Genomic DNA, 14,020 nt, shown 5'->3' on the forward strand with positions numbered 1-14,020 from the left:
TTTTTAGGGGAATTAAGGAATTATGGTGAGCATCTATTATTTCATGCAACATTCCTCTTCTGTTCTCCTAAGAAAAGGCTCAAACATCTCATCCTTCTGGGACATTCTCCTTCCTCTGCTCCCACCCATGATTCTTAGTGCAAGCTTCATGTGTGACACGTCCCTGCTTCCTTGGCCATGGTGCTTGGGACTAGGAATGGGCACACGAGCCAAGCTGGGCCAATCAGAGCACTTCCCTGGTAACTGAACATGGGACAAGAGTCAGGCTTGATCTTTCTTTGTTGTGAAATTGTGGCATAGGAACCTGAATGCTAGTGGCAGATGTGCCCAGCCCTGTTGGAGAAGCCAATCTGATAAAATAAAGCCAACACACAGGCCAAGAGATGGGACGCTGTCTTGGTTTTCTACTGCTGCAGTAATAAATCACTACAAACTTAGTGGCTTAAACTATATGAATTTATTATCTTATGGTTCCGGAAATCAAAGTCCAAAATGGGTTTCACTGGGCTAAAATCGAGCTGTCGACTGGGCTTCATTTCTTTCTACTGGCCCTAGGGGACAATCTGTTTCCTTACCTTCCCAGCTTCTAGAGGCTGCTTCCATGTCCCCTTCCACAACATTGCATCTCTCTGTCCTTTCTTCTATAATCACATTTCCCTCTGAACTCTCTCCTGCTTCCCTCTTCTACTTTTAAGGACCCTTGTAATGACATTGGGTCCACCTGGATAATTCATGATAATCTCACTATCAGCAGCTACAACTTTAATTCCAGCTGCCACCTTAATTCCTTTTTGTCATATAACCTACACATTCACAGGTTCTGAAGATTATGACACAATCATTGGGGGACAATTATTCTATGTTCTACAGATGAAATAAGAGAATCTTGGGAGTGTTCTAGACTTTGGTCTCAGTAAACCCTCAGCCAGCTCCTCTCCCCTTTACTTCTGTCTTCCCCTGCTTTAGTCCTATGAATCAGAAAATTTCCCCTTTTGCCTGAGTTAGTTCAAATTGGGATTATGTCACTTGCACCCAAGAAATCCTAACAAATACAGAGAATTTCAGCAGTTTTACATGTATTGCCGTAATTAACATGCCTTGTTTCCTTCTATTATTTTAAACTTTCTGTGTTTATTCTTTCCAATTTCCTTTGTTTGTGCCTTTTGATATAAGGACTACTTTTGCTTTTATTTTCCAGTGACTTGAAAACTATATTTTGTGGTTTAAATTTTAACAGCAATTATTTTTAATCTTTTCAAAAAGACACTTCTCTACTAATCTACTTATAAAACATAATAACCTCTCTAAATTATCAAAGTATAAATGAAATAAATATTTTGATTCTCCAAATGTAAGATGAAGAATTTCATAGTCTTTCATTACCTTCTCTCTCCTACATCTACTTGATCTGTTACATTATCCTTCGGTTATTATTAATTGTTATCTTTATATTCTCTCACCTTGACATTTGCATTCAGTTGTGAAAGCTTATCATTATTTAGATTGAGCACAAGCTAGTTTCAACGCTTATCACTGGTCATTTTTATGGAACAACTTCCTCATTCCTGAGTTCTTAATTATGAGATTTCTCTCTTTTGTTGACTGAAGTACCTCTTCAAGTCCCCACATGGTGTTGGGGCAGCTATTCAGGGTTTTGGGTGGTGAACACTAGACTTCTAAGTTACTGGTTTATCAGTGGGAGCCAGTCAGGCCTTTTTCTCTCTTACCTCCTGGCCAGTACTAGTGCTCCTTTCTGGTGGTAACATGGATAATAAAACCCCTTGTGGCTCTTAGTCCATCTTTATCCATATGTACAAAAGTTTCCCATCTTTGGCAGAAGATTATCATTAGTTTTTAGTATTATTAAAGCTTTTATCTTTTTATATATATTCAGGGTCCTCATGTCTTTCAGTGGAAATTGGGAGAGAAAATCCCAGGAAATATCATAATGGTATCTTCAAGTGGAAATCTGTGCCTCACTCATTGCTTTAATTTAAAATTTTTGTGAGGGGATGAATATTTTTCCATATGTTTATTTACTGGTTTTAATTTCCTCTTTGGGGTGAAGTGTCTATAGTATTTGACTATCCAAAATGTCTTTTTTATATCAATTTTCTCAGCAATTTTATATAAAATGATGTGAACTTTTTATCATATTGACTGTAAGCACAGTAATTTTTTTCTTCTGTATTATAGTTTTAAGTGGGTGGGGGTTTTTTTTGTTTTTTAAGTTGTGGTTTGTTTGTTTGTTTTGGTTAGACCCACAAAAATTCAAACCTTTTACCCACCAAATCAGTTGTGAATTTTATCTGTGGTTGCTCTAATTTAGAAGTCTATCCCTTTTTAGAGATTTGATTCTTTTTCATTGTATTTTCTCTCTTCTAACTTTTAATTCATCTGGGATAGCCTAATTTTTATGAATTTGTACACTAGAGGAGAAAGTTCAAATCTCACCTCTGTCATGTATTAGCTTTGTAATCTTGGGAAACCCAATTATCTATTACCTCATCTACAAAACAGGGACGTTGATGATAATATTAGTGCAGGCCTCAAGAAACTGGGTTGTTGTAAGGATTAAATAACATATATATTCTTTCATTTGTTCAAAAATATGAATTGAGATCTACTATGGGCCAGGAACAAATCCAAGGCTTATGGATATAGCAGTGAACAAGACAGAAAAATCCCTTCCCTCACTGAGTTGACATTCTAATGAGAGTGGGTTGTGCCTAGCAAACAGATGGCACTCAGAGTATGCCAGCTATTATCATTATTAGAGTACTGAGTTGGTGGAATAAGGAGAAATAAACTGATTGTTTCCTAAGTTGTTAATCAGTATCCCAACATTTCAGCAATTATTGAACTCATTTTAACTTCCAAGATTTTATTGTTTAGATACTTGTAGGATATTTTCTAAGGTATTGTTTGAGATTAACATTAGTGGTTTTAATTTTAAATACAACTAAACAAATAAGCAAGGAAACAACCCCCAAAAAACACAATGCTGATTCAACACGCATACAGTTACATTTCCTCTCCATGTGGCATCTCCCTGGAACACAATTTCCCCACTACCCCTGCCCTCCTCCCAAGGCTACGTACATATTTCAGAGGTACCTCGTTCACTGATTAGCTTCAGAGGCTTTCACTGCATGGCTACCAGAGAATCCTGGAAGAAGACAATGGTATCTGTCCCATTCTGTTAATTCTGGAGCCCAAATTCTGATTTCAACAGAAATGAGGTTATGAAGTTTTGATTCTTCTAACCTGAAAACTTCATGAAGAAAACGTAAGAAATCCAGGTTCATTGTAATCTACCTGGTACTGCTTAGTTGCACAATGAAAAATTTCTTGTTTCTCTACTAACACCAGCGAGTGAGAGGGGGAAGGAATGTGTAGGAGGATTATCTGCTGTAAACAACCTAAAATCCCATAGGAAGGAAGCTTCACCCTGACATAAAATTATGTCAGGCTCAAATGTTTTCCATTTAGACAATAAATTAAATAAAAAAGAGAATAGGAAGGAATACATTTTAAAAAGAAAAAAAAGACAGGATTCTAAAAGAGAGAGTAAGCCCTACAAGAGGTACAAATATAATTCCAATAACTTTCATCCCATTTATTTCCTATTAACATTCATGACAAAAAATGGTCAGTTTTTCCTCATAAAATCCATGCAGCTCGCTCTACCTGTCACTCTAGGGAATGTGCCTTTCGATTTCCTTGACACATAATTTTATTAGAAGTATCACGAAATGTCAAGCTAACCATCATTTGGAAAAGGGACTGTCCAACACTCTCAGCAGTACCCAGACGGAAGCTCATGGGGGGTAAAGTTCACATAAGAAAAACTCACTCATCTTGACAGTAGGCTTCCCCAAATGACAACTCTGCTCCAAAATGGAAATAAATCAAAGTTTTTGTAGTTTTTATCCCAAGAACCAGATTCATGTATTTAAAGTAGGAGTGATTCTGATATATTTGCATATGTCTTTCTAGTCTTCAAATTAAAGTTCTATTATGACGGCCACTTTAATTCTTAGTTTCTCATTTCCATCTTCCTTCCCACAAAAAATCACCCATATCCTCCAAAGCAAAAAGGTTTAAGACATATATAGAACTGGGGAAAGAATGAAGGTAGATGACAAGAAATATTCTCCAGGGCTGTCATGGACCTCTAGGACATAGTTTGATAAAAGTGTTCTATAAGAAATAATATAGTGAAAGTTCCTTCTCCCTTCAAACTTCAAAAGGGAAAGTGGTATATTATGATATGCTTATTTTAACATCAATCATCTACTATAGCACCCTTAAAGATAACTATAAATGTGGCAATACCCTAAACTAATGGATTTTATGCTTTTTGATCTCAGGACCCCTCACATCCCTAAAAATTATTGAGAACCCCCAAAGAGCTCCATCAATTTTTAACATATTGGGAATTAATTAGGATATTTTTAACCATGTTAATTTTAATTAATTTTAAAATGAAAATAATAATCCTATTTCACATTAACATAAATATATTTTTGTTACAAAACAAAAATATATTTATGTTACTATACACTAAATATATACTAAAATACATATAAAAATATATATTTAATATTATTACATATTGGTTAATATATGTTAAATTAGTATATATAAATTAGTAATTATTATATATATTTAATTAGTAATATTAGTTAATACACACTAAATATGTATACTAAAACAAACTTTAGTGTGAAGTGTGTCAGTGTTTTGTAAGTTTGGAGGTACACATAACAGAAGACATTCATATCTGTTTCTTCAATCTGTTGCAACATATTCTTTTGGTTAAAGTATATGAAAAAATTAGACCTCACACAGAGAGTTGTTGGAAAAGGGGGGGATATTTTAAATAGTCTCTTCAAATAACTGTGAACACTCTTCTTTGATGCTACATCAAAATGTGGCAAATGGTAGTTTCTCAAATTTGGTTGCAATGTGCAATCTAATACATATTGACAAACTTTTCCTACTCTGTTACATTAAAACCTATTAGTATATCTTGCTCCACAAATGGATGTGTTAGCCAGAATTTTGTAAGCATCGTGAACTGGTCATTTGGAAAATATTGGTTCCCTGATGTATGCAAACTCTCCAAATGCAGATATATTTCATTACATAATATCCAAAAAATCACATTTGCTAATATTACTACCAACCCCAAAAGAAAAATCTAAGTATTGGAAAACTCTCAAGCTCATGGTGGTAATTATAAGTTTTCCAAAGTGCCAATTTTCTCATGAAAGTTCAAATTTTATCATTGGCAACAAATGGTATCAATGAACAAATGGTATCCTGAAGTTACATGCTTTTTTACACATTTTCAATAAAATGTCTGCCAAATACCCAAGTCTGAAAACAATAGTTGGTTGATATTTCAACTAAAAATTATGTTCCTTGAAAAAAGTGGTTCTTCTGCTCTCAATTTTATTACAGGTTTGCTTTTCCCAAAGATAACCATCAGATTTTGATATGTAGCAAAGTGGTTTAGGCATATTTCCCAATAAATATTCCCAACAAATAGTAAAAATACATATTCAAGGATAGGAATTTATAAATTTAATAGATTGTACTGCTTCATCAAGGACATTCTTAAGTGAAATTTGCTTTTTAAAAAAAATCGCGAGTATGTAGCAGTGAAGAATACAGTGGCAAGCTTGGTACCACTGCATTGATTCATGATGTGGTACCAGAAGTTTTACCACCATGACTTCTGCAGCATTGGTGCAAATATCAACACAGTGAAGAAGGCCAACAACATGTGGAATTTCTGGCAGTTCTAGTTTTAACTCTGCTCCAGCCCTACAATGTCACAGTCAGTTTTAAGGTTAATTTCTCAAGAGTTTCCACATTTACAGGCAGTGTCAATTCGGACACCACAATTGCTATGGCAATTGCTAATGGGCTGGGGGACTGATTTATCTTAGGCAATTCTTTTTCCATCCATACCCTGGGAAGACAGCCAGTTTCTTGCTGGCATTCCAGAGACCATGCTGGAATCCCAAGGTAGAGAAGAGTTTTATTTTGTATAAGAGAAACAGAGAAGACTGGACCAGGCTCCTATTCTATTGTGCAATCAATTAAATCAGAAAATTAAAATTTCCCTCTCTACTGGGTAATTTTCATCAACATACTATAGATTATCTCTACAATCTCAAGAAAACTTGTGTTTGCTCTACTTTTACCAACCGCTGTCATCCATTTCTCTACTCCCTTTTACAGTAAAACTCAAAGGAATTGTCTTTACTTGCTGGCTACAATCTCTCTCCTCCCATTCTCTCATAAATCCCTCTAAATATAATCTTCTGAAATTACTCCTGCCAAAGTTGCCAATGACATCCATGTCGCTAAAACCAATGGCTATTTCTCTGTTCTCATCTTACTCAATCTGTCAGCAACTTTGGCATAGTTTTTCACTCCCTCCTCCTTAATTCACCTTCGTCATTTGGCTTCCAGGACTCCCTTATCTCTTGGTTTTCTTCTTAAGATCTTACTTGCCACTTCTTAGTCTCCTTTGTTGTCTCCTCATTTTCTCCCTCTACTCCTAGAGTTGAAATTCAAACCCAGGGTTCAGTGGTTGCTCTTTTTCTCTCTGCCATCTACCCTCACTCCCTAAGTGAGCTTATCCAGAATTAAGGCTTTAAAGTCTGTCTATATGCTAATGACTCCCAGCATAACTGACATCCTCAAACTCAACATTTCCAAACTGATCTCCTGACCTTTTCCCCAAAATAAACTGCATCCTCACAATCTTCCCCATTTTGGTTAATAACAACTTTTTTTGACCTTCTTTTTCTCACAACTCTACATCCAATCCATCAGCAAATCATAATGGCTCTACCTCCAAAATATATACATTTTCACTCAAAGTAAAAGACAAAGTCTCTAACCTGGCCAAAGAGCCTATGTGATCTGCCCCCTCCACCAATTACTCTTTAGAACATCTCTCTGACAACTCACTCACTCCACTCTAGCCACAACAGAAGCTGTGCTATCCCCATGGCCTGGAAAACTCTTTCTGCAGATCCATGCATGGCTAACCCCTCATGTTTTTTAAATGCTTTGTTCAGATGTCACCTCTTCTAGGGCCACTCTTGAGAGTAGCCATCCCATAAAGACAGGGTGGACATTCCACCCAAAATTTGGTTCAGGGGTCAAGACTGATGATGCCACACATCCAACAAAGTGTACGAAAAGGTTATTTACTCATAATGAGGCTTTCTGGGAGGAACAGAGCAGTCTCCCAAGCAAGTCAAAAAATGCATTGAGACACATCGCAAAGTAATTTGGGCAGAGAATAAAAACATATATGCAGGCCCCCCTGAGAAGCTGGGGGAAATGCAGAAGTGTTTTCCTCACCTGGATTGTTGCTGATGTTCTCACAAACATTGAGGACTGAGGGTTTGATGTGCTGAGCCCTCTATAATGGGACTTGCCCTTATGAAGCTCGTTACCGCAAAGGAAAGACTAAACCTGCTTATAATTGTGCCCAAGAGCCTCCCCCTGAGTGACTCTCTGTTGCTCAGATGTGGCTCTTTCTCTCTCTCTAAGCCAACGCTGCCGGTGAACTCACTGCCCTCCCCCCTACGTGGGACCTGACTACCAGGGGTGTAAATTTCCCTGGCAACACAGGATACAGCTCGTGGGGGCATCATGGGAGTGAGAACATCTTCTTGACCAAAAGAGGGATGCAAAACAAAACGAAATAAAGTTTCACTGGCTGAGAGATTTCAAATGGAATTGAAAGGTCACTGTGGTGGACATTCTTACGCACTATACAGACAACCCTTCTTATGTTTTAATGTATTGGAATAGCTAGAAGTAAATACCTGAAACTATCAAACTCCAATCCAGTAGCCTTGACTCTTGAAAATAATTGTATAACAATGTAGATTACAATGGGTGACAGTGTGGTTGTGAAAACCTTGTGGATCACACTCCCTTTATCCAGTGTATGGACAGATCAGCAGAAAAATGGGGACAAAAACTAAATGAAAAATAGGGTGGGATGGGAAGAATGATTTGGCTGTTCTTTTCTACTTTTATTTTTTTATTCTTATTCTTATTCTTTCCAATGTAAGGAAAATGTTCAAAAATAGATTGGGGTGATGAATGTACAACTACATGATGGTACTGTGAACAGTTGATCACACACCATGGATGACTGTATGGTATGTGAATATATCTCAATAAAACTGAATTTAATTTTAAAAAGTCTTGAGAGAGCTGGGAAAGGAGACTGGCTTGTGGTTTTATGGTGGTTAGGGGCTGGGGGCTGGGGGTTTCATGGGCCAGGGCTTGAAAGGTTTTGCTTCCCACTGGTGCCAAAGGAGGGAGCACTGGGCTTTCTTACCTACATACCCAGATGTAGGGCAGAAGGAGAAAAGGGAACAGGTGACACTCAAAAGTTATCAGTCATCAAAAATCAAAATGCAGTCAGACTCTTTATTACAACCATGCAATTTTAAAATGACAACTCCTCTCCCTCCCTGTCTCCACACTCCTGATATCCTCCATAACACTTATTCTGGCCACAGTAACATAATTTACTGGCCATGGTTTGTTATCTGATTATTGTCTATTGGAATACAAACTCCATGAGGACAGGATTTTTGACTGTGTCATTATATATTTTACCTATATCATATACATCAGTGTTGGAATACTGACATGTCCCAAGAACTTAGAACAATGCCTACCATATAGGAAGTGCTCAGAAATTACTTTTGAATGCATTAATGAATGGTAAGGTAAGAAAGTTGTGTTTTATTAAAAGAATCATTATTGAAAGTGTCAGAAGGCTTAACAATAGAAATATTTACAAAAAATGATATGAGAAACTCTTTAAAGTATGTTTCTATAATATTAAATATGAAAAATCACTGTAATAGTATTATTATATTTTACTCCTCTAATTAATTGTACCATATGTCTGTAAACATGTGTATACCATAACTATATTCTATTCATCTTTGCATCAACAGTACCTAGATCAGAGCTTGGTGGGAGGCAGATATTTCTTGATAACAGACATCGGTTGAGTAAATGAATGAATCAATGAACAGGTAACATGAAGGATCTGATACTAACAGTTACAACACATTTAAATAATCAGGTACCTACAATTGTTTTTCTCAACTGGTTCAGCATAACATAGTTCAGAAGACTAAGTTTTCAAAACCCAACTTGTTTTTAATATTTTTACTTGGTTGTTTAAAAAAAAAATGTTCCATAGGCTTTATCTACCAAAAGCTATAAAGAATTTAAGTGTGGTCTTTAAAAAATAAATAACATTTTAAAAAGCAAAGCTCTGATAATTTATATGTTCTTTATGACATTCAACTTCCTAGATGCATGCTTTAACAAAGAAATTGCTTTGTTGACAGCTGTAGTTTTAGATGTAATAATGTATGAAAAATCCCTTGAATAATAAAAAGCAATCTAGCTCCATCAACCTAGGAATTTCCAGAACTTATATAAAATATTTAACAAATTAGCCTGAGAGGAAAAAGCTCCCATGAAATGTAAACCTCTTTAAGTGCATGGAGAGACTCACCTGTAGGCTGCCTGGTGCCTCTGCAGGGCAACTGCAGCCAGCTGAAGCCTGGCCTCCACTACAACCTCCAGCTCACCAGCAGAACACTGGGAGAGGTTCTTTTGGCCCGAACACTCCATCTCTGACACAAGGAGGTTTATCTTGTCTTCAGCTTCCATCAGTAAAACTGACTAAAGAAAGGACACCACACAATCACATAAGTTCAAAAAATGTCTCATTCTTATGCATCAAATATTTTTCATGTGACTGAAAGGCCAAAAAGGAAATCTGTATTTAATCATCAGAGAAGAGAGCTCAGGGAATAGGAAAAAGACAACAGTGAATGAAAAGACAGGTAACAGCAAGAGTAAGCAGGTACAACAATTATCATTTATTGTTTGTATTTCAAATTAAACTATGGCCACGTAACTTGTAATGGGAATATGATGAAATTTTATAGTGTATCAACAGTAGCAAAAAGCAACCTGGCATGGCAGAAGAAAAAGGAATTCACAAATCTTTCAGAGCACAGGTCTCTAAAAGCTCATTTGTACAAGGCAGTGAATATTATATAAATACTGGGACAACTTAGTATAATGGTTAAGAACATGGATTTTTGAATCAAGAAGATACAGGTTCTTGTGCAGTTTAGATATTTATGTCCCCCAGAAAAAAGCCATGTTCTTTAACGGAATCTTGTGGGGGAAGACATATTAGTGTTGATTAGATTGGAATCCTTTGATTGAGTGTTTCCATGGAGATGTGACTCAATCAGCTGTGAGTGAAATGTTTGATTAGATAATTTCCATGGAATTGTTACCCTGCCTATTAATGGTGTTAATTGGATCAGTGGAGTCATATAAAGGAGTTCACAGACAGAAGGACCTCAGGAAGCAGCTAAGAGTGACATTTTGGAGAGCAACTGAGAGTGACATTTTGGAGAGGAGCTGCAGCTGAGAGACACATTTTGAAGACGGCCATTGAAAGCAGAGTTTTGCTGATGCTTTGGAGGTACTAGCCTAGAGTTTGCTCTGAGAAGGTGACACAGAGACATTTTGGAGAAAGAACACCATTTTGAAACGCAACCTGGGAGCAAGTGGATGCCAGCCATGTGCCTTCCCGGCTAACAGAGGTTTTCCGGATGCCAATGGCCTTTCTCCAGTGAAGACACCCTATTGTCGATACCTTACCTTGAAACTTTATGGCCTTAAGACTGTAAATGTGTAACCAAATAAGCCCCCTTTGTAAAAGCCAATCCATTTCTGGTATTTTGCATTCTGGCAGCATTAGCAAACTGGAAGAGTCCTACTCCCATATCTGTCATTTATTATTTGCATAACATTAAGCAAAATTCTTATACTCACTAAGCCTCAGCTTTCTCATGATTCAGGCACAACATAATTCAAAAATGATTAATGTCTACATCATAGAGTTGTGAAAATTAAATAATCATGAAAAGTACCTGTCATGTAATAAGCACTGAATAAATGGTAGCTTCTGTCATTGCTGTTGTCATCACTGTTATTGTGAGGAAATGAGACACAGAAAGCATGGAATGCTCAAATCATATAAAACAATGAATCATACTTTCTGCAGCACCTTAATCAGGTTGTAAAGTCAAAGACTGACACCTCTGGACCTCTATTTCCTCATGGGGAGTAGCCTCCATCTCTGGCCCCAACCCATGCTGATGCAAGAAAGTGGGCCTGCCCGGGGCCTAACAGTGGACATTTTGGTTACTGCATTAATATGATTTTTTAATGTTCAAACTTACCTTTAGCGTGTTAAGCGTAAACTCATCTTTCATTTTTGTAAGATGAGAATTTGAGCTTCCATCATCCTTTAACTGTAGTTCTATAAAGACACAAAATTTTAAAAGAACAAAGAATCTCTGTAGTTAGTATAAATATTATTTTTTAAAGTTGGTTATTAGTGAGAAAACTATACATAAAGTTATAATAAAAAGTCCACAATGATAATTAGAAACATATTCCTACATCAGTGAATCCCTAAAAACTATACATTAGAAAGCTGATTTTTACAACAAATAAGACAATCCCAAAAGGATCTTTGGATCTTTAATGAAGTTATTCGCACTATTAGCTATTGATCTAAAGTCCTAGCTTCTTCCCTGGGTTCCCAGTTTTCTTTATGGCCCTCAGAGTATTTGGGGTCATCCAGATATTTATATTTGGGTAAGATCTCCTTGGAAGCATCAATCCTTCTGATTTGCACACACTGCCTCACTCTAAGAACAGAGAGAGCATTTGAAACAGCACAATCTGCAATCCTCAAATCTCTCTCTCAAAATTCCCACCCACAATCCAAAGCCTGCCCTTATTGTGTGCAAGGGAGAAGTGAAGAATTTCAGTCTTTTCCTGCATCAGTAAACCTAGCTTATTTAGAGAGAGAGAGAGAGAAACCACAAATAATTATTTGGCTAGAAATTAATGCCAAAAAATACTCCCCTAGAGAGACTGAGTTTATGAGTGGGGAGGATTCCAGAATAACATGGAACTGAATACACCTGGCTTCCTCTCCACCCCCAATCCCAAACTACTTGGCTCTTCTCCAACTTAGGAGGTTCTTGAGCTAGGGACCAGCCAAGTGTGAGGGAAAGCTTGAGCTTTGGTAAAAGACCCAGCAGAAAGAGCTTTGACTGGGCTTTCTCCTCTAAAGGTGATAGTGAGAGCAAGGGAGTCAAGAGAGACAGACAGACAGAACAAATGCTTGGAAAGTGGATGGAAGGACCCTGGGATCAGAGCATGGGAGATCCTAGGAAGAGTCAGACCCACAGGTATCAACAGACTCATCAGACAAGGTGAACACGGGTTCCACACGAGCATTTCTGATGACCTTGGTCCCCAAGAAGACAACGAAGAGCTGCACAGGTGAGCCATATCCTTTCTATCTAGAGGCTAATTGATATGAGGAGACCTGGTTACCTGCCTGTCACCAATCCTCTGGCTCACTTCACCTCTATTATTGCCTGACTGATGTTAACAAGACTGGAACCCCAATGAGCTGACCAGGGAGCATAATATCACATCTAAGAAGTACTGTGGTTCAGATCACTCATGTTCACTCTTATACATTCTTCTCTCCTTCCTGGGCACCTAGCAAGACTACACTTCTTAGCCTCTTTGCATTTAGATAGGGCCTTTCAGCAATTAAAGTGGAGTTCCAGGTTGAAGCATTTCAGAGCATGTATGTTACCCCACGCTCTGTCTTGTTTCCTAGGCAATTTCAGAGGCAGCATGTTTCAGAGAGTCAACTGAAAAGATGGCACTTTGTGCCTTGGTGACTGTGTAGAGAAAAATGAACAGAGGCTCAGAGTGAGAGACAATTGAGTGCACCCACATACATGTGATGGGATTACCAGAAGGAGAGGAGAGGGAGAAAGAAGCAGAAAAAAATATTCAAAGAAATAATCGCTGAAAACTTCCCAAATTTATTGAGAAACATTAATCTCTACATCCAGGAAGTTCAACAAATTCTGAATAGGATAAATGCAAAGAGATCCACAAATGGATACATCATGGTAAAAATGCTGAAATCCAAAGACAAGGAGAAAATCTTAAAACCAGCAAAAGGAAAAAAAAAAGTTAAGACATGTATAGTAATCCCTAGAGCAGACATTAAGGAAATAACAACAACAACAAAAACAGTGAGAAAATCATTAAAAAAATTACTATGCTACATTAGAAAATATCCATATTGCAAAACAATGCAGTAGAGGAGAAACAGAGAGAGAAGAAAAGACACAAGACATATCAAAAACAAAAAGAAACATGCCGGACATAAATCCAACTGTATAAATGATAACATTAAATGTGAATGGATTGAACAATCCAGTTAAAAGGCAGTAATTGTCAAACTGGATAAAAACAAGATCCAACTACATGAATTTTTAAGGAGTCTTTAGATTCAAAGATACAGAGTGAAGAAAAAAGATGGAAAAAGATACATCATGCAAACAGCAATTTCCTCAAGAAAGCTGGAATGACTAATACAGAGAAAATAGACTTTAAAACAAAAAAGGTTTCTAGAAATAAAGGAAGACACTTTATAATTATAAAAAGGTCAATTCATCAGGGAGATATCATAATTATAAAATATGTAAAACTAATAACACAGCACCAAAATACATGAAGCAAAACCCATAAAATGAAGGGATATTAGATAATTCAACAATAATAGTTGGAGACCTTCAATGCCCCACTTTCAATAATGGGTAGAACAACTAGGCAAACTATCAATAAGGAAACAGAAGACTTGAACAAAACTAACCCAACTAGACCCAACAGATATCTACCAAGCACTCCATCCATTAACAGGAGAATATACATTCTTCTCAAATACACAGAACATTCTCCAAAATAGACTATATGGTTGGCCATAAACAAACCTTGATAAATTTAAAAGTACTGAAATAATCCCAAATATTCTCTC

The 14,020-nt window shown here is 36.9% G+C and overlaps 1 protein-coding gene across 10 annotated transcripts in view; it reads right to left on the bottom strand.

Moving 5' to 3' along the window:
- Positions 1-14,020, bottom strand: part of CFAP54 (cilia and flagella associated protein 54) — a 429,497-nt gene that overhangs the window by 143,810 nt on the left and 271,667 nt on the right. For all 10 annotated transcript variants that reach the window (XM_037846937.1, XM_037846939.1, XM_037846934.1 and 7 more), the window contains 2 exons: positions 11,343-11,422; positions 9,590-9,759 (listed from right to left, as the gene is read on the bottom strand). In XM_037846937.1, the coding sequence (XP_037702865.1) occupies positions 9,590-9,759; positions 11,343-11,422 (250 nt within the window). The remainder of the gene's footprint in view (positions 1-9,589; positions 9,760-11,342; positions 11,423-14,020) is intronic.

The sequence above is a fragment of the Choloepus didactylus genome, chromosome 8 (assembly GCF_015220235.1).
Source record: "Choloepus didactylus isolate mChoDid1 chromosome 8, mChoDid1.pri, whole genome shotgun sequence".
In the NCBI taxonomy this organism is placed as follows: Eukaryota; Metazoa; Chordata; class Mammalia; order Pilosa; family Megalonychidae; genus Choloepus; species Choloepus didactylus.